Source organism: Chiloscyllium plagiosum, chromosome 23 (genome assembly GCF_004010195.1).
Source record: "Chiloscyllium plagiosum isolate BGI_BamShark_2017 chromosome 23, ASM401019v2, whole genome shotgun sequence".
NCBI classification, from domain to species: Eukaryota; Metazoa; Chordata; class Chondrichthyes; order Orectolobiformes; family Hemiscylliidae; genus Chiloscyllium; species Chiloscyllium plagiosum.
In genome coordinates, this window is record NC_057732.1 from 20,328,646 (window position 1) to 20,351,554 (window position 22,909).

The 22,909-nt window shown below is 38.2% G+C and overlaps 1 protein-coding gene across 3 annotated transcripts in view; it reads left to right on the forward strand.

Annotated features, from left to right (window-relative positions):
* ccnd2a (cyclin D2, a) overlaps positions 1 to 22,141 on the forward strand; it is a 28,449-nt gene extending 6,308 nt beyond the window's left edge. Inside the window, exons 2-5 of one of the 3 annotated variants that reach the window (XM_043713681.1) lie at positions 133 to 348; positions 2,742 to 2,901; positions 8,476 to 8,624; positions 13,890 to 14,014. In XM_043713681.1, the coding sequence (XP_043569616.1) occupies positions 133 to 348; positions 2,742 to 2,901; positions 8,476 to 8,624; positions 13,890 to 13,928 (564 nt within the window). In that variant the 3' untranslated portion in view covers positions 13,929 to 14,014. Of the gene's footprint in view, positions 1 to 132; positions 349 to 2,741; positions 2,902 to 8,475; positions 8,625 to 9,587; positions 9,998 to 13,889; positions 14,015 to 21,369 lie in introns of those variants that run through there. The other 2 variants (XM_043713682.1, XM_043713680.1) reach the window with 2 other exon arrangements.
* Positions 22,142 to 22,909: the final 768 nt, after the last annotated feature.

Here is a 22,909-nt window from a genome sequence, read left to right on the forward strand (position 1 = left end):
CATGTCCCCTTTAATTTGTTTCTTGCTCAATGACCTGGAGGCATGTGGCGCATCATAGATGGTGCCAAGGCCTCATTCACTACTTTCTACAACCTCATTGTTCCTCATTTTTAGCCATTTCTCCCCCCTTAGGTCTGTGAAGAGCAGAGGTGTGAGGAGGAAGTCTTTCCTTTGGCAATGAATTACCTGGACAGATTCTTATCGATTGTACCAATTACCAAAAGCCACCTGCAGCTACTTGGAGCTGTGTGTCTGTTCCTTGCATCAAAGTTCAAAGAAAATATTCCTTTGACAGTGGAAAAACTTTGCCTATATACTGACAACTCTATCAGACTACATGAACTTTTGGTAATTTAGTAATCTATCTTCAGCTTTCTGTGCAAAACTTACATTGATACAAAAATGCTAATGAGGCTGACTTGTACTTTAGGAGGGAGCACATGGTTAGTAATGCTGTGTCACAGTGCCAGGGACCCAAGTTCGATTCCAGCGTTGGGTGACTTTACATATTCTTCTGATGTCTGCCTGGGTTTCCTCCAACAATTCAAAGTTTAGGTGGATTGATTGTGGTAAATTGCCCTGTAGTGTCAGAATGTGTAGGCTAGGTAGATTAACCATGGTGAGTATGAGGTTATGAGGTTATGGGGTTTGGGGGAGTGGAGTGCTGTTCTAAGGATTGGTGTGGGCTCGCTGGGTCGATAGGACTCTTATCTGCACTGTAGTGATTCTATAAGTTAAACTTCCAACAGAATTGTAAACTTTTACCATGTCTGCTTTCTACGAAATTTGGTGTTCAGTTGCAAAAATCATTCGGGTCTTAAAAATACATCCACAGTTGGGATGAATCAATTGGGTTTTGTGAAGGGCAGGTCGTGCCTCACAAACCTTATTGAATTCTTTGAGAAGGTGACTAAGGAGGTGGACGAGGGGAAAGTGTTAGATGTGGTGTATATGGATAAGGCGTTTGATAAGGTTCCCCATGGTAGACTACTGCAAAAAATATGGAGGTATGGCATTGAGGGTGAGTTGGAGGTTTGGATTGGGAGTTGGCTGGCTGGAAGAAGACAGAGGGTACTAGTTGATGGCAAAGGTTCATCTTGGAGTGCCATCACTAGCGGTGTTCCGCAAGGATCTGTTTTGGGACCATTGCTGTTTGTCATGAGCGGCAGAGAACTCCTACATTCCAGTATTTCAAGACAAGTAACAATTTAGTTTCCGAACTTATACAGTGCAGACTAAACAACAACTATTCACAAATCCAAGCCTCCCTTTTCCTCACTACGTGCGGTGAAGAAGGCATATGGCGTACTGGCTTTTATTGGTAGAGGAATTGAGTTCCGGAGTTCTGAGGTCATGTTGCAGTTGTATAAGGCTCTGGTGTGGCCGCATCTGGAGTATTGTGTGCAGTTTTGGTTGCCATACTATAGGAAGGATGTGGAGGCACTGGAACGGGTGCGGAGGAGGTTTACCAGGATGTTGCCTGGTATGGTAGAAAGATCGTATTAGGAAAGGCTGAGGCACTTGGGGTTGTTTTCATTGGAGAAAAGAAGGTTTAGGGGTGACTTGATAGAGGTGTACAAGATGATTAGGGGTTTAGATAGGGTAGACAGTGAGAATGTTTTTCCACGTATGGAGTCAGCTATTACGAGGGGTCATAGCTTTAAATTAAGGGGTGGTAGGTAAAGGGCAGATGTTAGGGGTAGGTTCTTTACTCAGCGGGTCGTGAGTTCATGGAATGCCCTGCCAGTTGCAGTGGTGGACTCTCCCTCTTTATGGGCATTTAAGCGGGCATTGGATAGGCATATGGAGGATAGTGGGCTAGTGTAGGTTAGGTGGGCTTGGATCGGCGCAACATCGAGGGCCGAAGGGTCTGTACTGCGCTGTATTCTTCTATGTTCTAGTACTTCATTCACAATACAGAAAAAGTTCAGAACAGTTACGACATAAGTAGCACTTTTTGTTCTGTTCTTTGACATTTGTGAGACAGGGGGTGGTTCCAGTTAAATTGCTACTGTTACAAAGTTGTTTCTCTGGTATAAATGTAGATAAAATGTCTCAAACATGAATACCGTGATTTGGAGGTGCTCTTGTTGGATTGGGGTATGAAAAGTCAAAAAATCGCACACCGGGTTATAATCCAACAAACTTTTGGAACCCCCGCTATATCCCAGTGTTGTGATTTTTGACATCAAACAAGGATGGGTGAGCTGAAGTCTACAAATTAAAATAAAAACATGAATAAAACATGATGTAGATGTACTCTTTGTTTAGGAACAATCATTTAAGCCACTTTTGGTGTCAGTGCTTAGTAGATAATGTTAATAGGGTGAGTTTTGTATTTGAAGTTCAGTGGTAAGTATAGTATGGCCTTTCCAACAGTGAATACTATAAATCACTGTCAGTAGCTCCCTCTAGAGATAGATGTTCAAACATTTACCATGAATAAGTGCTAGTTGTGCTTTCACCATTACAAAAAAAATTGGTGTGGCGGGTGGCTTGTTTGAACTATCCTTTCTTTTTAATGAAAGGCTTTTGGTTTAGTTTCTTCTTTCCATGCAGGGTCAGTGGCTCCCTCTAGAGGTATATATTCAAAAGTTCACTCTGAATAGGTGCTAGTTGTGCTTTGCCATAAAAAAATGGTGTAGCTGGTGAATTGTTTGAAGTAGCAGTTTTTAAAAATATTTTTTTTTCTTTCAATTGTTCATTTTTGTACTGCATTTAACATTTTTCCTTTTTGTTAGGAGTGGGAGTTGATCGTTTTAGGAAAGTTGAAGTGGAATCTTGCAGCTGTAACTCCACATGACTTCATTGAACACATTCTGAAGAAGCTGCTGCTTTCTGAAGACAAGCTGCACCTCATCCGAAAGCATGCACAGACCTTTATTGCTCTTTGTGCCACAGGTATGAGTGATCTAAATTTGGAGCTGGTTTTGTTTAAGGCCAATGGTTGAGAATACGTTGATGGGAGAATGGGGAAATTCAGAAGTGAAGTAGACTGAACCTTGCTTTGGCTTTGATTGTGTTTTGAATGTATAAAGGAAAATTCGAAGATTTGAGATTCTACTGCCGCGTCAAAATGGGTTTGTATTAATTGCCACAGTATTGTATGGTGCCATGATGGAAGGTCACAGACCTGAGGCATAATACTAATTTTCTCTCCACTGATGCTGCCAGTTCTGTTGATTATTTCCATTTTCCTTTGTTTTTTTAAATAAGGCTTTTTGTATCTGCATTATTTTGTTTTTCTATTGATCTTTATTAATATTTGGTGGAGATTATTTTTACAATGGAACTTTTAATCAGTTTTCATTATTTCTTTTATGTATTCATCGATTATATGTTAAAAAATATTGTCAGCTTGGAATCCTGTCAGTTTCTGTACATTCCAATTCTGTCTGCATGTATAGAGGAAACTGAAATCATGTATCACTGGTTCTACTATCCTGCCAATATAAGGGCTGTAGGTTCTTTTGTCGGGGGTGGGGGTGGCTATGACTGGAGGGCAATAGATTTACATGGATAATTTCCATTAGAAATGTAGTTTGTGAATTAATTAACAAAACCTGTAAATAGTAATATTAAATTACGGCTTCACTGAGTTCACTTAAATCTTGAAAAATGTGATTTTTTTAAATGATTTGTTGTGACTCAATGGGATAATGTGCTGGAAATTGAGCTCTGCTATTCCCAGAGTCACTACAAAAGTTTTATGAAGTACATGAAGTTCCCAATTTACCTAACCTTCAGACCCAGATTGATGGAAAGCACAGACCAGATTTCTGTAGTAATCAAGAACGATTTTACTACACATAATTAGACTTCAGTTACAAGTTAACAGTTATAAATTATTAGTGTAAATAAAACTCTAATCCCTTTTATACACTTCCCTCACTCACTCCCTCTGTCTGTCTCTCATTCTCACTCGCTCTCTCATATGTGTGCATGTGCACCAGTAAGTTATTAAGATTGTGGACAGAATGCAAAGACAGTTCCATAGACTATGCTCTTGTGTACTGTTGTTGAGATGATTTTTGTAACTGTTCTGTTGGCCAGCATATAGTATCAGTTGTCTTTCTCTCGTTGCTTCCACTGGTTGGTGAGAGATGCAAGGTAGCTGGTTCTCTTATTAAAAATTCTGTGACATGGTACAACAACAGTTCCAGGAAAGAGGAACTGCTTTTCTTCAGGTTTACAATGAGTTTTAACTGTAATAACAGGCAGACTGCTTCTGAACTGGGGAAGAACTGAACAATTTTCTCCCTCTCCTACTGCAGCTTGTTCTCGCTTGTCAGTCACTAGACAACTAATTACATGTTCTGACAGGCAAAAATATCTTGTCATCGATGACTGGTCACTCATCCATACACCACTTAACTTGGTGTCAGCAAAAGCTGCATTGGTAAATTCCCTTGGTCCAAATCCACAACTTAAACTGCAATTATTGCTTGTTGAGATGGTTCTTTGTGGGTGTCAGGGTTGCTTACTTTTCAAAACTGCAACCACTCTTAAAAGTCTTTTTTTTTTAAAGAATACACGTTCTCATTTCAGTCCTCATGTTTTAAACACCCAAAATTAAAAACATGGACCTCATATAAGGATCATCTTAATAATACATGAGACTAGTATTTAGAATAGTCTTAAAGCAAAAACATTAAGAAATCATTCTTCAAAAAGTGCCAATTTGATAAAAACATAGTTCTAAAGGTGGCTAAAACACTACAGAATGGGATGCCATATCTTTTGTTAAGTACAATGCAATAAAGAAAGCAAAGACTGCTAGAATAACTGACAATGGAGGATGTGTAGAGTGATCTGCTTACATCAGCTGGGTCCCTGTACGTGGATTTAACATTGATAATTTAGTCTTAAAGCAACCTGTCAGTTATTGTCTGAATGATGCTGAGAAATTTAAGATGAAAAAAATTTGTTATGCTAGTAAATCTCACAAAAAGATATGTATAGATAAAGGATAGTACTTAGACCATCTGGTTTGGAAAAGCAGTATATTTTGCTAGTTTTATTGAAATACTTGGAGTTTCTAGAGCATTTTTTCAATTAATCTTGGACAAATCAAAAGCTAATGATTGTGACTATCGAAAGTAGATTGTGTCATATTTACAAACAGTCCAGAAAATAAGTCAGAGCAGCATGCAAATCTGTTGCTTTTACCTTGGTGGAAATTTTGAAAAAAAAAATTAGTTTCTATTGTTGATGCTTGGAACAGGTACATCCCTTTCTCCCTCCCAATGTTCTCTCTCCCTTCTACCCCCCATCTACCCATTACTTGGTGTTGGAAGCAAGCTGACAGAACAGAATATTATTTTAATTGTGTTTTCGCCAGCTTCTAAAATATAATGCAAGGGTAGCATTTGAGGATTTTTTGGAAAGTTATGGAATTTGTTTTGAATTGCTGATAAATAAGCATAATCATCTATTTTGCCAAGAAGCCTAAAAAGTGCTATATGCTTCATTAATCAAGAGAAGTTTGTTTGATAGAATTGTGATGCAGTTGTGCAATTATGCAATATAAAGAGGAAATTTTTGATTGGATAAATATTCATTTCTAAAACACCGCCTCAAAGACACAAATTGGGCATTGTTGGGTCTGCTCTGTGTTGCCTCACTGGGATAGTACACTGGAAAACGAGCTCTGCCATTCCTGGATTTATCAGGAACGTTAAAGATTTTATCATAGTGTGCAAAATTCCTCAATTTACCTGCTTTTTTAGACCCCAGTTAATAGAATTGGCTGAGTTTCTGGACTTAACTAGAAATATTACTTGATTCTTTTTATAGATATGCAACTTTGAGCTGTTGACCTATAAATTTACTTGTAAAACTCTACTTCCGCTCAATAAAATTTCTGTTTCGCACATGCAGACAGAAAAATAAAAGATGCATTTAATGAATGGAGGTAAAATTGGTGAGAAATAAACGGACACTACCTCCTTTGGAAGTCCAAAGCGTTTGGTTATACCGTTCATACCCACAAACTGTTCAACTAGCTGGGAGGTAATTTCATTTGTTGGAAGGCATTTATTGTTGACATTGGTCACTAATCTACATGTAAGCTACTTGTTGCCAACTGAATCTCCTCTTGTACACACTTGTGGCACCAGATCGTCTGCCACTAAACTTCGCTGATTGGTTGAGCAAACAGTAGTGTAAACAGCATTTACATGAAGAGCTGGTAGCTTGCTCTTTAAAAAGAACAGCAATCCTTCGTTTTTAAAAAGTTCTCTGGTGGAGCTGTCTCTGCGGATGCTAGTGAGGTTAATTGTTTTAAGCTGTGGATCAAAACCATCTTGTTATAGAACTTAATTAGTTAGATCAGCCATTAATATTCTGGTCACTGTTGGGTAAGTTATCTTCAACAGCTGAGTATCTTTTTTTCCCCACATTTGATATAATGCCATTTGGAAGTATTACAGCAAGAACTGGGGCATGAGGTTGTGCTTTAAATTTTTCTTTATGACCACTGTTAGCTTTGTTTTAAATTGTGTAGTGTCTTATTTTGAAAGAAATACTGTATCATTTGCACAAAGTACATTTCTACTGTCATGACAGAGCTTTGTATAAACTGGTGGGTCTTTCAAAAGGACTACTTGCTTTTACTTAATGTCTCTTCCATTCCTATGTCCCAAAATATTGTTCAATTATTTATAATTAGAAGTAGTTGTGTAGGCCAACTGACAATGAAAGTGAACGTAGCAACTTTCCATAAAGTTGAATTAATCATTAATTAAACTCTTGGTGATAGATGATGAGCAAGAACAGTACTTGCATTTTTATGGTAGAAAAAATGTCATTTGGTTAGTTAGTTTGTCAGGCAAATTTGCAGAATGGATTAGATTACATTACTAACAATGTGGAAACAGGCGCTTCGGCCCAACAAGTGCACACCGCCCCGCCGAAGCGCAACCCACCCATACCCCTACATTTACCCCTTACCTAACACTACGGGCAATTTAGCATGGCCAATTCACCTAGCCTGCACATCTTTGGATTGTGGGAGGAAACCGGAGCACCCGGAGGAAACCCACGCAGACACGTGGAGAACGTGCAAACTCCACACAGTCAGTCGCCTGAGATTGTAGTGTACTGAATTAGAATTGTTAGCAGAGAAGCACCTAGTGTGCAATTGTTTCACGTCTTCAGTGCACTGATGCATTTTTAATGGGATTTCCTGGTGCGATGGTAATTCAAATCATGTGTTTTAAAGAAATGTGACAGCGCATATTATTCAATGGAAACTTTAAAGTCAGAAGGCCTAGTTAAAGTTATTCAGATCTTAATTTTTGATTTGCAGTTCAGAATTTACAATGCAATGTCATGTCTTAGAACTAAGATCAGTTGGCTTACAGGTGTTCTGATTTGTCTGAAAATGCCTTTTGGATATGAGGGGAGTTTCTGGATAGCCCAAATTATCAATTCAATTTCAATGCAGGTTGATACGTGACACCTGAATTGGAGTACACATATGATCAGTTTAATGGTTTTTGCATTTCATTGTGTATTGGAAAGTAAACAATAGAACTGTAGCTTGAAGTTTTTAATCAATGTACATAGTGGCTGGAAAATTTGTATTCACAAGAACATTAATATTTTAGGAGAGTCCCTATAGTTTGTTTTATTTCAATCATTCCATAATTATTCTTTTATCCTAGCACCGTTCTAAGTGACCCACAATGATACCATCCTTTTGACATTGTTTTTAAAAATCCCTTCCTTGCTAGCTTGGTTGGGTGAGCTGGCAAGCTACATGTGTGAAATTGGTGCCCTGCCCCAACCCCACAGTCCCTTTTTGAGTATGTCAGCTTGAATTCATAACAGGAGGAGGGTCATTTCCATGATTTTCAAAGGCAAAGATGAGGGGATGGTTTCAAACATTGATGCCACACTCTCCAGTTGGAGACACTTGCCTCAAACAGTTGCAGTAGTTAATTAATATGCTAAAAATAGGAGCTACTGATGTAAATCACTGCCTGTTGAACAACAAAGAGGGGACATGTGGAGCTTTGATAGCCAAGTTTATGGTGCTTCTTACAGAGGAAAAGAAGAGGGGAGATAGAAGCTTTGCAAGTCTTTTGCAACCTAGGCATTAGTCACTCTGGGCCTCCAGCCATTTGCTAGCTGTCTCATTTGCATTGTGGGTGACATTAAAGGAATTTACAAGGTTATTGGGCAGTAAAATATGTTCATGTGACCATATGTAGGAGCAGACCTACAGCAATGTTGGTTGGCAGGGACACTGGCTTTTTATTCAGTCATTCATGATCAGTATATTTCTGTGATATCATTTCATTGAAAAGTGGGCCATAATTTTATAATAATTGAGTTGTTTTTGGATCATTCTGTTCATATGTAGTTTAATATTTGTGGTGGGAGTGCTGTGTTCTGGAAATTTAGTGTAAAAATTACTATTTGAGAACATATCCAGTTTTTAAACTTACTTTACTGTGCCTGTCCCCACAGATTTTAAGTTTGCCATGTATCCGCCATCAATGATAGCGACTGGAAGTGTTGGGGCAGCAATATGTGGACTTCAGCTGGATGTTGGTGATAGTTCACTTTCAAGTTATAACCTGACAGATCACCTGGCCAAGATCATACACACAGATGTGGTGAGTATCCTGTTACACTAGTGAGAAAACACTCACAGGTGATTGGCAACTAATATCTTGTCTGTAAAGTATTTTCAATCTTAGTTGCAAATCCTTCTAGAGTTAATTTGCTCTCGGTGCAACTAATGTATACTAATGTTTTAGGGTATTGTTCGATTTAAACTCTTTGGGAAGATTTCTTTAAATGACTAAAGCTTTAGGAAAGTGAGATAGAAGTATAGATGTGAACTTTAGATTAGATTAGATTCCCTACAGTGTAGAAACAGGCCCTTCGGCCCAACAAGTCCACATCGACCCTCCGAAGAGCAACCGACCTAGACCCATTCCCCTACATTCACCTCTGACTAATGCACCTAACAGTATGGGCAATTTAGCATGGCCAATTCACCTAACATGCACATCTTTGGACTGTGGGAGGAAACCAGAGCACCCTGAGGAAACCCACGCAGACACTGGGAGAAAGTGCAAACTCCACACAGACAGTCACCCGAGGTGAGAATTGAACCTGGGACCCTAGTGCTGTGAAGCAGCAGTGCTAACCACTGAGCTACCGTGCTGCCCAAATCGTGAATAACTTAATCCATTACATTGGAAGGATTTTGCAAAGTATTATCCTCAGGAATAACTGGGGCTTGACTCCTACTACATGAATGTGGGTATTCTGGCTTAGTAGCATTGCATGTTCATGGTACCTTTTGTATCATTTAAAGTATAAAAATTCAACCACTTGAGTTGCTAGTTGAAGTTGATTTAGAAACTAAAAATGTGCATGTCTCAGGTAGCAATGCTGTTGTGATTAAGATCACAAGTTATTTAGTCTCAGCTCATTTGGACTGCAAGCATGGAATTCTGCTATCATTGAATTGTAGAAACTCAGTGCTTAAAAACTGATTTTGAGTGGGTTAAATTTGTAATAGTTTAAACTTGTGAAACTCAGGACTAGCTACAATCATTTTTTTTTAGAATTTACATTTCTGAAAATGTTGACGTTGTGGTGCTCCTGATTTTCATGTGAACTGTTCAACTGGAAGATAGTGTGTGGAAAAGATAATGCACAGAAGATGGCTGTGATTCAACTTATTACATCAGCTCAAAGTCCATTTGAGAATCAGGGAGAAATAAAATCCAATTGTACTTTCAAGGTCTCCGCATTATTTTAGTATCTGTTTTTACCGTAACTAATTAGTAACAGCAAACAAATTTTAAAGAGAAGCAGCTACACGCTTTGTCAGTTTCCATGTAATTTGCTGCTTGCAAATCATAGCCATATTTTGGCAGGGTAGATGATCACAGTGTTTCTTTAGATTTCTGCAGTCTTGCCAAAGCTTTAACATTACATTATTTTCCAGACATGGTACTCTACGTTTAGCATTTTCCTGTCCAAAATAGAGGTGCTGTCTAAAAGCAACAGTGTGTGCTTACAGTTGTGAAGCATGAAATGTGAATAAATATACGTTTCATTTTTTTATTGCCATTGTTGGAGTGGCTTTTGTGTATTCAGGAATTTTTCTTGAGTTCTTTGCCTGAAGGCTGATTCTTGATGATTAATCACCAAACTGTAGCAAAATGCTGGGATATTTTTACTGGTTGAGCAAGAAGACAGGCAGTGAATCTACTAACCCTGTGCTGGTGACACACATCAGATGCACTTCTGTTGAGCCAACTTAATTAATTGGTTCTTAATTCAGAAGTTACAAGTTTTTGATATTATAGTTCTAAATTTTGTTGAGAAAGACACTTGCTTTAAGTATTCTTTTTATTGTCTACAACTTTTAATCAATTGTGATCCAAGTTGGAAAAGATTTAAAACATGCCCTAAGAATACATTTTCTATGCAGTAAAGAGTTATTTCTGAGGATCTGTACAACCATCCTTTAACACTTCTCACTCAACTAAAAGCGAAGTAGTGAAGATGCTAGAGAGCGGAATATGAGTGTATGGAGCGGGAGTGGACCATTCAGCCTCTTGAATCTGTTCTGCCATTCAAAAGATCATGCTGATCTGATTGTAACCTAAAATCCACTCCCACCTACTTTGGATTATCTTTCAACTCTTGCTTAACAAGAATCTATCTACCTTTGCCTTAAACATATTCAAGGACTATGCATCCAGATCCTTAGAAAATGAGTTCCAAAAACATATGGTTCTCATAGGAAATTTGCATGACCTCTATTGTAAATAGGTGACTCTTAATTTTAAAACAGTGACACTTAGTTCTGCATTCTCCTATAAAAAGGAACGTTCTCTCTTCCTCTACTTATCGAGACCCATCGTGATCTTATAGCTTTCAATCAGGTTGCCTTTTACTGATCTAAATTCTGGGTACAAGCTTAGTCTGTCCAACTTTTTTTGAGTCAACTTGTCCATTCCAAGCATTAATCTAGTAAATCTTCTCTGAACTGCTCCATACATTCTTCTTTAAATTGCATAACAAAGACATCGCATTGTATTCCAGATGTGGTAGCGTTCTGTTAACTTTCCTAATTATTTGCTGTTCTTGCATACTAATTCTTTTGCGATTCATGCTATAGTCGCAGATACAGTTAGATCTGCTGAGTTTCTCCACTTTGAATTTTAGTCACTTGTTATAAAAACATACTGCTATCGAACTGTCTACAGAACCTTCATGATAACTTGATGGCAAGTGATTTAAGTCAAATTTGCCAGCTAGGGCCTTGTAAGTGCCAGCTGCAAATATCAGGACATTGTGATTAGGTTTTTGGGGTACATGCAGTTTTTATCGAGGACTTTGGAATGGATTATATGCAAATTAGATGCAATTACTGATGTAAAGTAATAGCATGAAATATGTAGGAAATCATTTGATGTAAGATGTGTATATTTAAAAAAAAAAGACTACATTGACTTAAACATTACTAGGGCTGCTGATTTTCATGATTCATATTAATAATGTAGACTTGGGATATGCAGGGCACAACTTTAAACTTTGCCAGAAACACAAAGATAGTACTTAAAAAGGATAATGGAATGAACATATAAACATAAATTAGGAGCAGTAACAGGATATTTGGACTTTTGGAAATATTCTTCCATTCAATAACATCTTGACTGATCTGTTAGTAATTCATTTCCATATTCTTATCTAGCTTTGATGGCTGTAGATCCTTGTTGGGCAAAGGAATCAATCTACCTCCTTTAAAAGCCTTCTGAGGCAGTGTGTTCCAAAGTCGTGCATCTGCTAGAAGAATCTTCTATAATAACAGGGTGACCCCCTAATTGTATCTGCTAGTTCTGGATTTGCCCACAAAAGGAAAGATCCTTTCTATATTCACTTTAAGACTGTTCAGGAATTTGCATATTTCAATCATGTCACCCCTCACTCTTCTAAATTTAGTGAAAATAAGTCCAGTGTGACCAACCCTTCCCCCATAAGACAACCTGTTCATTCCAGGTATAAATCTAGTAGACCACCTCTGAACTTTGTCCAATGCATCCTTTTTAAAAATACACCCTTTCTTAAAATACTGCATAAAATATTAGCAATATGGTCTCACCAATGCGAGCAGTTAGGTGAAACTGAAGTGGGACAGTTTTTTGTAAGAAGAACAAACTGAAGAGTATAATTCTAAAGGTTGTGTTCAAAACGTTATATGCAATCCTTAGTTTTATAAGTGATGTAGACAAGAAAGTAATGATGAAACTTTGTGCTGGCTCAACCTCAACTGGAATATTCTATCCAGTTTCAAGCGCCACAATTTAAAGGACTTGAAGGTTTTACTGTGCAAAAAAGGTACAAGAGTAGTTCCAGAGATTGGGACTTCAGTTCAATATGATGGAGAAGCTGGGTTTGCTCACTTAAGAGTAGATGGTTGATGGGACATTTGATAGCAGTATTCAAAGTTGTAGTGGTCGAGATGGAGGAGATGGAAACTGAGTTCATTGCTGGAAATGTTTAAAACTAGAGGAACTGATTTAAGATGAATGACTCAGAATCAATAATATCATGCTAACCTCTTTATATTTGGATTTGGAGTATGATGGAGGTAAATCTAATTGAGTCTTTTGAAGGAGAATTGATTAACATATAAAGGGAGAGAATTTGTAGAGCTTGAGGAAAGGGACCAACTCTGTTGTTGTTGCTTAGACATGGAACAGACGTGATGACCTGAATGGCAAATGCAAACATTTTATGATAAGTAAGAATAGAATGTGTATGATTCTTCGAACTCCCAATGCATAAGGAAGCAATTTTAACTTGTTTGGGAGATGGTAGTTCGTCCATTAGATTTAAAGCATTTGAACTGCAGTGTCTATTCATTGATAATTCTATTCTTATAAATTGCTTGTGTGCACTTTGTAACACAGTAGGTAAACTCAAATAAGTAACAAATATCTGTGACTGAGCTAGGTAAAACCAAGGACTGCAGATGCTGGGAACAAGTGTTTAGGTAAGGGCTCTATCTCAAAGGAATAAGGAAGATCTTATAAACAAATGGACATTTCGAGGAACAAATTGGGAGATAGGAAGCAGGATCATTAAAACTGCCATAAGTTTTGACATTTTCTAAATAACCTATTCAGTGATATTATCATAGATCTCTGGAACAGGTTGGATTTGACGCAACGACCATCACAAGACCCCTCAGTTCATTACTTCCAAAGAAACCAATCTGGGATTAAGAGTAGGGTATTTTGCTAACTTGAGTTTGATCATGTGCTATTCATGCATTTGCGACCCCATTAGAGTCCAGGCTGCCTGATTAGTCACTACCATATGTGCATATTAATAAACAGTGATATTTAGTGTATGTGCAAACTAGAGGAGACACCAGGATTACTTGAGTCAGCAGAAGAGAACAAGAGACAACCCAAAATGAGCCGGTGTCCCCAGGTGATTGTGTAAACCACTGCTTAGAGAGAGTGTCATTTCTTCTGTACTTATGAGAAACCAAATTCTAAGAGACTTGTGAAAATGTACTTTTGACTGGAATTGATCTTTTAACAAAAGATATTTTAGGTTACCCCTCTCAAATACCAACTACAATTGTAATTGACTTGGTTTTACAATTAGTGAATGCCAAAATCCAACACTAGCTCCAAATCCAACAACATCTCAATGGGGAATTTTACTGCATTAATATCACCTACATTCTAAGTAGAAGAAAAGACATGCATAAATATGATGCTTTGCACAACTACAAAATATCTGAAATCAGTTTACAGCTAATGAAATACTTGAGATAGTTACTGTTGCAATGTAGCAAATGTGGCAGCTAATTTGTGCATCTCACCTCCCAAAAACAGCAACGTAAGAAGATAATCTGTTTTTATGATGTCGGTTAAGAGATCTGTATTAGCCAGGATAATCGGGCTAACTCCCCTGCTCTTCAAATTGATGCTGTGAGAACTTTGGCATCATCAAACAGGTAGATGGAACTTTAGTTTATTTTCTTATTTGAAAGACAGCACCTTCAGCAGTGCAATGCTGTCAGTGTTAGAAGATTAACCTTGGTTTTGGTGCTTAAGCTCTGAGGTGGGTTCTTTCTTGAACCTGGAATTTTGTGACTCAGGCATGAAAATGTTACTGACTGACCCACTCTTGCCATTGTAAATTGCAGTTGACTGTACAATGCCAGGCTTTTTTTTCATTTTTTTGGTATGTGGGTAATGCTGGCAAGACAAGAATTGTAGGCTAATCCTTATGTCTGTTGAACTGCGTGTCTTATTAGGTTACTTCAACGGACAATTAACAGTCACTACTTCGTAGGTAAAAACAATGACTGCAGATGCTGGAAACCAGATTCTGGATTAGTGGTGCTGGAAAGGTCGAACAAGTCCGGACAAGTCATGGGGACAGTGCTGAGCTGGAAGTTTGTAACTAGGGTGAGGTGGGGGAAGGGGAAATGAGGAAACTGTTGAAGTCCACATTGATGTCCTGGGGTTGAAGTGTTCCGAGGCGGAAGATGAGGCGTTCTTCTCTAGAATCATGTGGGCCAGATCAAGTGAAAATTGCACATTTCCTTCCATCTGGTTCACCTGTAGGTGTTTTTACAAACACCATAGATACCATGGTCACTATCAGAGATTAACTTTCACTTGTAGATTTTATTGAATTTAAATTCCGCTAGCTACCACATTGGAGTTTGAGCCCATGCCCCCAGCTTGGGCCTCTGAATTATTACGACCATATTAATACTACTGCTGTCTTCCATTTTAGTTCAGATAACTAAATTGATTTGATTAATCTTTTCTGGTTAGAACATAAAAAAGTAACATGGATGTGTGGAAACAGCTTTGCCTCATGTTGACCCACTAAGTACAATGCGAATCTGAAAACCATGCCATGTAGAATCTATTGTGATGGGGTACCCATTGGAATTGTTGAAACTTTGCCAGACACCCTGGCCGTGGTCTGAAGTTTACAAAGTAATCCTTTTGGGGCAGGATTTCTGCGCTTTCTCTTTTGAGGCAATTAGTAGTAGCAGCACAGGGACAAGAATATTCTCGATCCTGATTTCCCGTGCTGTGCTTATGAGTTAGGTTCTGGCATTGCATTAGCTTGAAGCTGAACAAAACAAATATCAGCAAATGAAGAGCTGAATTTATTTATGTTAAAGCCTGTGAAGTTGTGTCTTTGAACTAACAGTGGCCTGCAATTTAGGACTATGTCTGACTCAATGGGTTCAGGGGCAAGACTTGCTGATCAGTGTATCTTCATATTTTCACTTTCTTTGCCTATGCTTTATCCCCTCCCAAAGTGGATAATCAGTTTGCTTAAGTGCTTACATATTGGATCTATGTAAGCTCTTTGATATAAATGCTTAGTAAAAACAACTGTATATCTCCATCAGGATAGAAGTGTCTTTAAGATGGGATCATCTAATACATTTTGGCAAACTAAAGGTTTATCCACTCTTTGTACTGCTTAGTACTTGTGGTTTGGAAGCATATGACAGGATTTACTTCCTCCTCGTGCTTTGTTTGTTTGCAGACTGTACTTAGTATGCGAGAAAACAGTAGCCAGGATTGACTGAAATGAATGGAAGAATGAGATCGTTTCCTACTTGTAGTTGGTTGATTTGGCAGCTATTAGCATCATTCAGCTTCTAATTCAAAGTGCTTTGCATGTGGAGTAAGAGTGGGGTGATGCAGCTATCTGAAATAATTGTGCTGTTGCATCACATCCCCCACAATGCAAAGCAGGATTTACAGAGGATGCTGCCAGTTTTAAAGTATATCCAAGAATAGTTGTAAATAGTTTGTGTTGAAGTAACCACATTTTTTTTTATACATCGTTATCATAAATTCTGTTACTAATTACTTAAGGATTTTAGATTGCCTTTTATGCTTGTTACAGTTTGGACAATAATCACCTTACTGCTAAAAGATTTGAATAACACCTTTCAACATTTAAATTCACCATTTAAGTAAATTGTGACATGGAACTGAACTACTTTTAGCATAGGCAGATTTTAAGAGGTCACATGGATCCTTTTATGTAAAATCTGTTGTGATGGCTTTCACCTTGAAAGGTGTTATGTTAAGTTTGGTTTTATTTATGAAGAATAACTTCTGATATCTGAGGCCAAAGTTCAGTTTTGTGTTCAGTCAGATAGATGTTTGTCAAAACTCCTGGTGGTTAGGACAGTCAGTTAATTTGTAACTGCTATTTGAAGGCAAATGTACTTTTTAAAAATTTTCCTATCCAAATTCATCCATCAATTGAAAAATCCTTTCCCTATATCAAAAGCATTTGGTACTCTTGGCAGATTATTTAATAAAATCTTCAATAACCCGTTATCTGTTCTAGAAATTTGCACTAGTCTTTCACTCCTTGTTCCCTCTTTAGTTTAATCAGTAAGAATAATAGGTTCCTAAGTTTTAGTGTTGTTAAGAAGAATACCATGTCCCACTGCCAGAATATAATTTCCTGTATTCTTTTGATCCTAGTAATCAGCTATTTTCCACAGCTGTAAATGGCCACTAATAATTCACTGTCTTTTAGGGTGCATTGTAAAGTTGAGATTTGAATAGAAGAACACAAATGTACCAGGTTGTGAACAGGACCATGTGATTATTCTGTAAAGTCTTTTAAAAGCCAGGAATTTAAAGCAGTCTCCATGCAGCAAGGACCAGTTTTCCTAAATCAAAGTTTGAAATCAGATTTGTAGCATACACATTTTGAGAAATCCTTCTTTCTCTTGAGGTTCTCTTGCATTGACTGTTGTCTTCTGACAATTTGAAATCAGGGACTTAGCTTCATGCCTACAATCCTACAACCTGATCAGCTATTTCATGATGGCAGAGCAAATACACAGATCTTATGTCAGTTTAATTTTGTTTCAGAAATATAATCCATCTGTATTCTAACACTAGATTGTGCCTATTGCAGTTGCTGTATGTAAACGTTTGTGTTCATCTGTCATGCTTATAGATTTTTTAAAAAGCATGCTCAATTACAAGTACAGTGTGTATGTAAATTCATACTAACAACAGATCTTTCCAGTGACCAAGTCATTTAGAACAAGGGCTCAAAATCAGCAAAAGGGCAATAAAAGGTGGGCAACAGGTGCTAACCCAGTCAGTAACAAACACCCATATTCCAAGAACGAATGAAAAGAAAACTTGAGTACGGATAGGACTTTAGTTTAATATCTCTTTTCGAGAAACAGCATCTCTGACAGAGCAGCACTTTGAGTAGTGCAGTGGAATATCTGCTTAGAATTTTGTAATCCTGGAGTGGGTTTTAAAACCTCCAACCTTCTGGGGTAATAATGCTACCATCTAATCCACTGACATTTTTTTCTATGAAAATTAGGAAGTGACTAGGATTTCAACTGGACAATTATCTTGGAAAGAAAGATGTCATCGATTTGCAACTGAGAGGAAGAGCTTTTGTTCAGCCTAGTAATTCTGTTGCTGTGTGATGTGCATGTGGAAGATGGAAAGAGCTAGAATGCTTCTGGTTGCTTTGCATTTGCTGATGTTAAGCTATAACACTTAGTGCATGTGTTTGCCCATTTATTTAGTGTTGGCACTTCTTTCACCTACACCCTGTTCTTTGAGACACAGTACTTCTGCTTTCTATTAACTTGTGATGCAGCCTGTATAACTTATCTGAGGAGGAAGCCCTTCAGCGCCAAGCAGGGTAATTCTTTTTTCCATTTTAGAAGGAGCAGCTGCAGCAGTGAATGGAGAGACTCTGTGTAGACATTGCACCATTCTTCAGCAACTGCAGTGATTTCCTGACTCTTTTCTTCTTGTTGCAGTAATAAATCAGTTTGCCTTTAATTTGTAACTGCAGCTGTGCCAATTTCACAGCATCTTCTCTCCTCTATTTCAACCCAAACTGAAAACTGGCATTGAAATTATCAATGAGCTATACCCAGAAGTTTTGGTTATGTTAGTTCCTGAGCATACTTGTTCAAAGCCTGCAGTGCATAGTTCCCAGAGACCAAGTGTAGGATGAAAAAAAACTACCTTTTTTATATGATACAGCTGAACTGAAGCAGTTCTCTGGAATCCAGTGAAAAAAACATTTTCTTAACCTGTAGTTCAGAGTAACTAGAATTCTGTAAAATGCTGCATTTCTACAATTCAGAGTATATAGTGTAGTAAACATTTTGGTAGATATATATTTAATGGATGTGTGGCTGGAATTTTAAAAGCCTGAGAGGGTGCATTCGGATGTAGATATGTATGTAAGATCATACTTTTAGTTGAATTCCAGCACTCGTAGAAAACATGATTTCCAAAAGGGATTGGGATTTGGCAATCCATGTGTCTCCAGTTAACTGGTTAAGCTTATTGCAAATTAAGATTGATTGAGTCTGAAAATCTCTGTCACTCTTTGGGAGATGCAGCAAAACATAGGCTCTGGTACATGTCATTGTGGCTGAAATGAACACAGTAGGAGGAATAATGGTGCAAAAACAGGTTGCTGGGAAAACTCAACAGGTATGGCAGCATTGTGAAGAGAAATCAAAATTAATATTCTGAGCAAGGGTCACTGGACCAGAAACATTAACCTTGATTTCTCTTCACAGATACTGCCAGACGTGGGGAGCTTTTCAAGCAATCTCTGTTTTTGTTCTTAATTTACAGCATTTGCAGTTTTTTCTGGAATAATGGATGTGTTAGTCAACATATGGGAGGAATGGAGACTTGTATTCAATGACTCAACTAGTGGCACAGAACTTCCACTACAATGTTGAGAGGCTTATATTTGTGAACAGGAAAGATTGTAAAACTTGAAAGGGTTCAGAAAAGATTTACCAGGATGTTGCCAGGATTGGAGGGTTTGAGCTATAGGGAGAAGCTGAATATGTTGGGGTTATTTTCCCTGGAGCGTCAGAGGCTGAGGGTTACCTTTCCAACTTTGAGGGGACAAGTTTATAAAATCATGAGGGGCATGGATAGGGTGAATAGTCAAGATCCCTTCCCCAGGGTAGGAGAGTCCGAAATGAGAGTGTATTGGTTTAACGTGAGAGGGGAAAGATTTAAAAGGGACCTAAGGGGCACATTTTCATGCTGAGGCATTTATGGAATGAACTGCCAAAGAAAGTGGTGGAAGCTGTACAATTACATTTAAAAGGCATCTGGATGGGTATGTAAGAAGGATTTAGAGTGATATGGGCAAAAGTTTGACAAATGGGACTAGATTAATGTAGAAAAACTGGTCAACATGGACAAGTTGGACCGAAGGGTCTGTTTCCATGCTGTGCATCTATTTTAATCTAAATAGTGCTGCTCCTGAAAGGGACTACTGGCATCATGTATCAGTTTAGTAGAGGATACCCAAGAAAGCTGTGGTGAATGAACAAGCAGCAGGTGATGGAATGAACTGAGAACGAGCTTCATATGAACTTTGGTAGAATAGTGAGGAACTTCTGACAAGGGAACTGTATGTACTGGAGGAGACCAGAGGAGCAGAGCACAGGAGAAGAAGCTGCTTCCAACCCAAGTTGTCACGTGTAGCAACTAAGAATCAGCAACATCCAAAATAACAATGCCAGTACTTAAAAGGTGCACCTCCTGCAGGTAATTGACATCTAATATTTAGACTCCGTGCTTACTAATCTGAGATGCCTCAGCTCCAGTTGCAGTAGACCCTTACTTGTAACTATCAAGGTCATGTCACTCTGAATTTTAATGACTCTCCTGCTGAATTGAGTGTCTTTATCCGTGGTGAATTCTTCTGGATGGCGGGAATAGCACCTCTCCTCTGACATTGTTTGTTAAAACCTGAGGAAGCCATCCAGGAAGTGTGCAACTGCCTGGTCAATGCTTGCCCAGGCCACCATGCCTCCTTAGTGATCTTTCCTGCTCCATAGTTTGTGAATGGGAAGTCTAGTAATAGCTGCCATTCACTTTACCACAGGGCCTTCTATCACTGGGATTTTTCTCCAGGTTATTCCTGGTGTTGCTGATTGAGTGCTAATCTTACTTCAGGTTCAGGCTTTTTCTTGCATTTTAAATCACACCACATCAGCTGTGTAGGCTCCAATCAGAAATTATCCGGACTTTGGTCTCCTTGACCATGAATTGAAAATTCAGCTTGTGTCAGAGATTTAGGGAACAGAGTTGAGACAAGTGTGGTGGAAATGCTTGATGACTCTTCCAAAAATGTCTAAGGAAATGGAGGGTAGATATATTAAAAGCTAATGCATAAAGGAATTGGAGCTAAACAATGAGGCATTAGGGAACTTTAAAGTTTTGAGAATTTTGTTTAATTGGAGTTCATACAATGAGGTACTGTGGGTAAGCAATGTCCTAGCCTTTGATGGATGTGAATAGTTGAGTTTTGGACAAGATTTTTAAGTTTTTGGAAATTGGAAATTTTCAAGTTATTGGAGAACTGAAGCTGGATAATGATGAATAAAATTTGGAGTTTGAGTGGAACACAATACCAAGAGCATAAAATTGGAAGCAAGTTGAGATATAAAGAAGGAGCTGCCTTTATTTCTCTTTGTATGGCATGGCTGGTATTCCGTTTCTTTGCAGTGAAGAAATAAACATTAGGGTGTAAAACGAATGACCAATTTGTTACAACTGTTCTATATGCCGGTCCATGCACAATTCTCTCCAGACTCCAGCTCCAATGCTTTTTGTATGGCTTCATTTAAACTGGGGATTGCTTGAGAGGGAAATTGAGAAAGAGGTTAGACCAGAATGTTGACTTTGATTGAGAAGCTTTGGTTTTCCCACTGAAGGCAGTCTAGAGTTATCCATAAAGTAAGATCAGACAGTTATACTTCAACAAAATAAAATGTATGGTGACACAATTTATGATATTGCAAATCAAAAGTTTGTGAAAGGAAATTAATTATGATTTGTTAGTGGTGAAGATGGCTAATAACTGCATCTTTAGTATCACTGTCTAATGTTCTAATCAGTTTTGTAAAGTGGCTGCCAATATTTGATTCTGGATGTACTGTTTTAATAGTTTTTTGTATTAAAACAGTTGGAAAATGTGGTTCCTATGTATTTAATTGAATGTTAAAAATACAGAAACCGTGACTAAGTTTTCTTTAATTTGTAAAATTTAAGTTCCAGGGTTTATCATGTTGCAGTAATATTTCTTTAATCAAGTAGTTCAAATTTTATTCTGTGTTGCAATTGCACGTTAATTCATTGTTAAACAAATAAAATGACAACCTACAGTGAAAGAGAATGTGGGTTGCAGGACAGATAACTTCTCATTTGACAACAGAATAATTCAAGTTGAGAGATTTAGCTATGCCTCAAAATTATGCCTATGATATGGTTCATCGTTTCTTAATAGGATTGTCTGAAAGCTTGCCAGGAACAGATCGAATCATTGCTGGTCAACAACCTGAGACCGACTGAGCAGGACCATTCAAAGAGGGTGGATGAACTGGACCAGGCAAGCACACCCACAGATGTGAGAAATGTAAATCTGTGAGGCTACAGGAGTGGAAAAGGCTATGTGTGATCTTCCCTTTAGGAAGATTTTTTTTTGTTTTTCCTTTTTAAAAATGCTCCTACATAGAAACTATCTAAAGCTTCTTTTAGAAAACAAAACTGATATTAAAACTATGGTGCCTATGGTGTTCTGCAGAAGGGAATCCCACCTTTATTTGTTTGCATAATTGCTGTTTTATTATTGACAATGAACATGCTTAAGAAGCATAAAAATAGCTAGCTAAATGCAGGCCTGTGTATGTGGGGTTACATGATTAGATATTTACTGTTCTATTTTATGGTGCATGCACCCTCTTCAATATATGAAAAATTGTGGCTCAATTTAGATTGCAAAGCAATAGCCTGAGTGAGGTGGGGAGGGTTGCTGGAAAATAGTCTTCTCTTTTGTGAGTGAACCATCTTCAGTGTGGATGGATTGCAATACTGCCTTAACATATTGAACTTGAGTGAAGTTTGGTTATGGGCGGGATTGCTGTTCTGTGGATTTGTTTGACCTTAATTAATGAATGCATATGTGGAAGGTTCCTATTTAAACCAACTTGAAAGTCTATGTCATGGCTGTGCTGTGTACATTTTCTCATCATATCTGTTTCTTCCTATTGTCACTACTAGTACTTACCCAGGCACCCCCCCCCCCGCCCCCCCCCACCCCACCCCCCAATAATGCACCTGGTCCTAATTTTTCTCTATTTCTTCCTCCATTCCACTCCTCACCCCCCGCTCTGCCCCACAACAATGTGTCTCTAACTGTTCTGGTTCTGCCTTCAGAAATGGTTCATTCTACACAGCAGCATTGTTAGCCGCTCCTCTAACTGTGGGCCAAATTTGAATGTGTCTAGGGAACTCCTGTTCCAATAGCCAGTCAGCTGATTACACTGCCACTGCACTCTGCATTACACTACATTGTCCAGATTGCAAGAATCTTGATCATCTTTATTGGTCTCAGATTTCAACTTTGATTCCACCTAGCATTCTGTGTGGAAAGCAGAGAAACCAAACTATATCCTTCCACTTGAAAAGAGGCATACAACTTGTTAAAGAGGCAAAACTTCCAAACTTTTTTTTTGGTGCAGAAATTGGCCCACAGTTAGCATTGTTGTAAACCATTTCATTTGAAAAGCACTTTGAATATATTTCCCTAGGGATGAATGAAATGGTTTATGAAATTGACTTGTTTTTGTTTCCCAGTTTCTGGTGTATTATATTATCGTGTTGCTGGAAAAAGAAACATTTTGTATGGAAGACATTCCAGTTTGGGTTGCAACATTCCACAGATCTTTAGTAACTTCATATGTTTTCAGTGTCACAGAAGGATCTTTGTGCCACAGGGATGCCGAGCCTTGGACATTTTGGATGAGAATCATTGCTGGTGCAAGAAG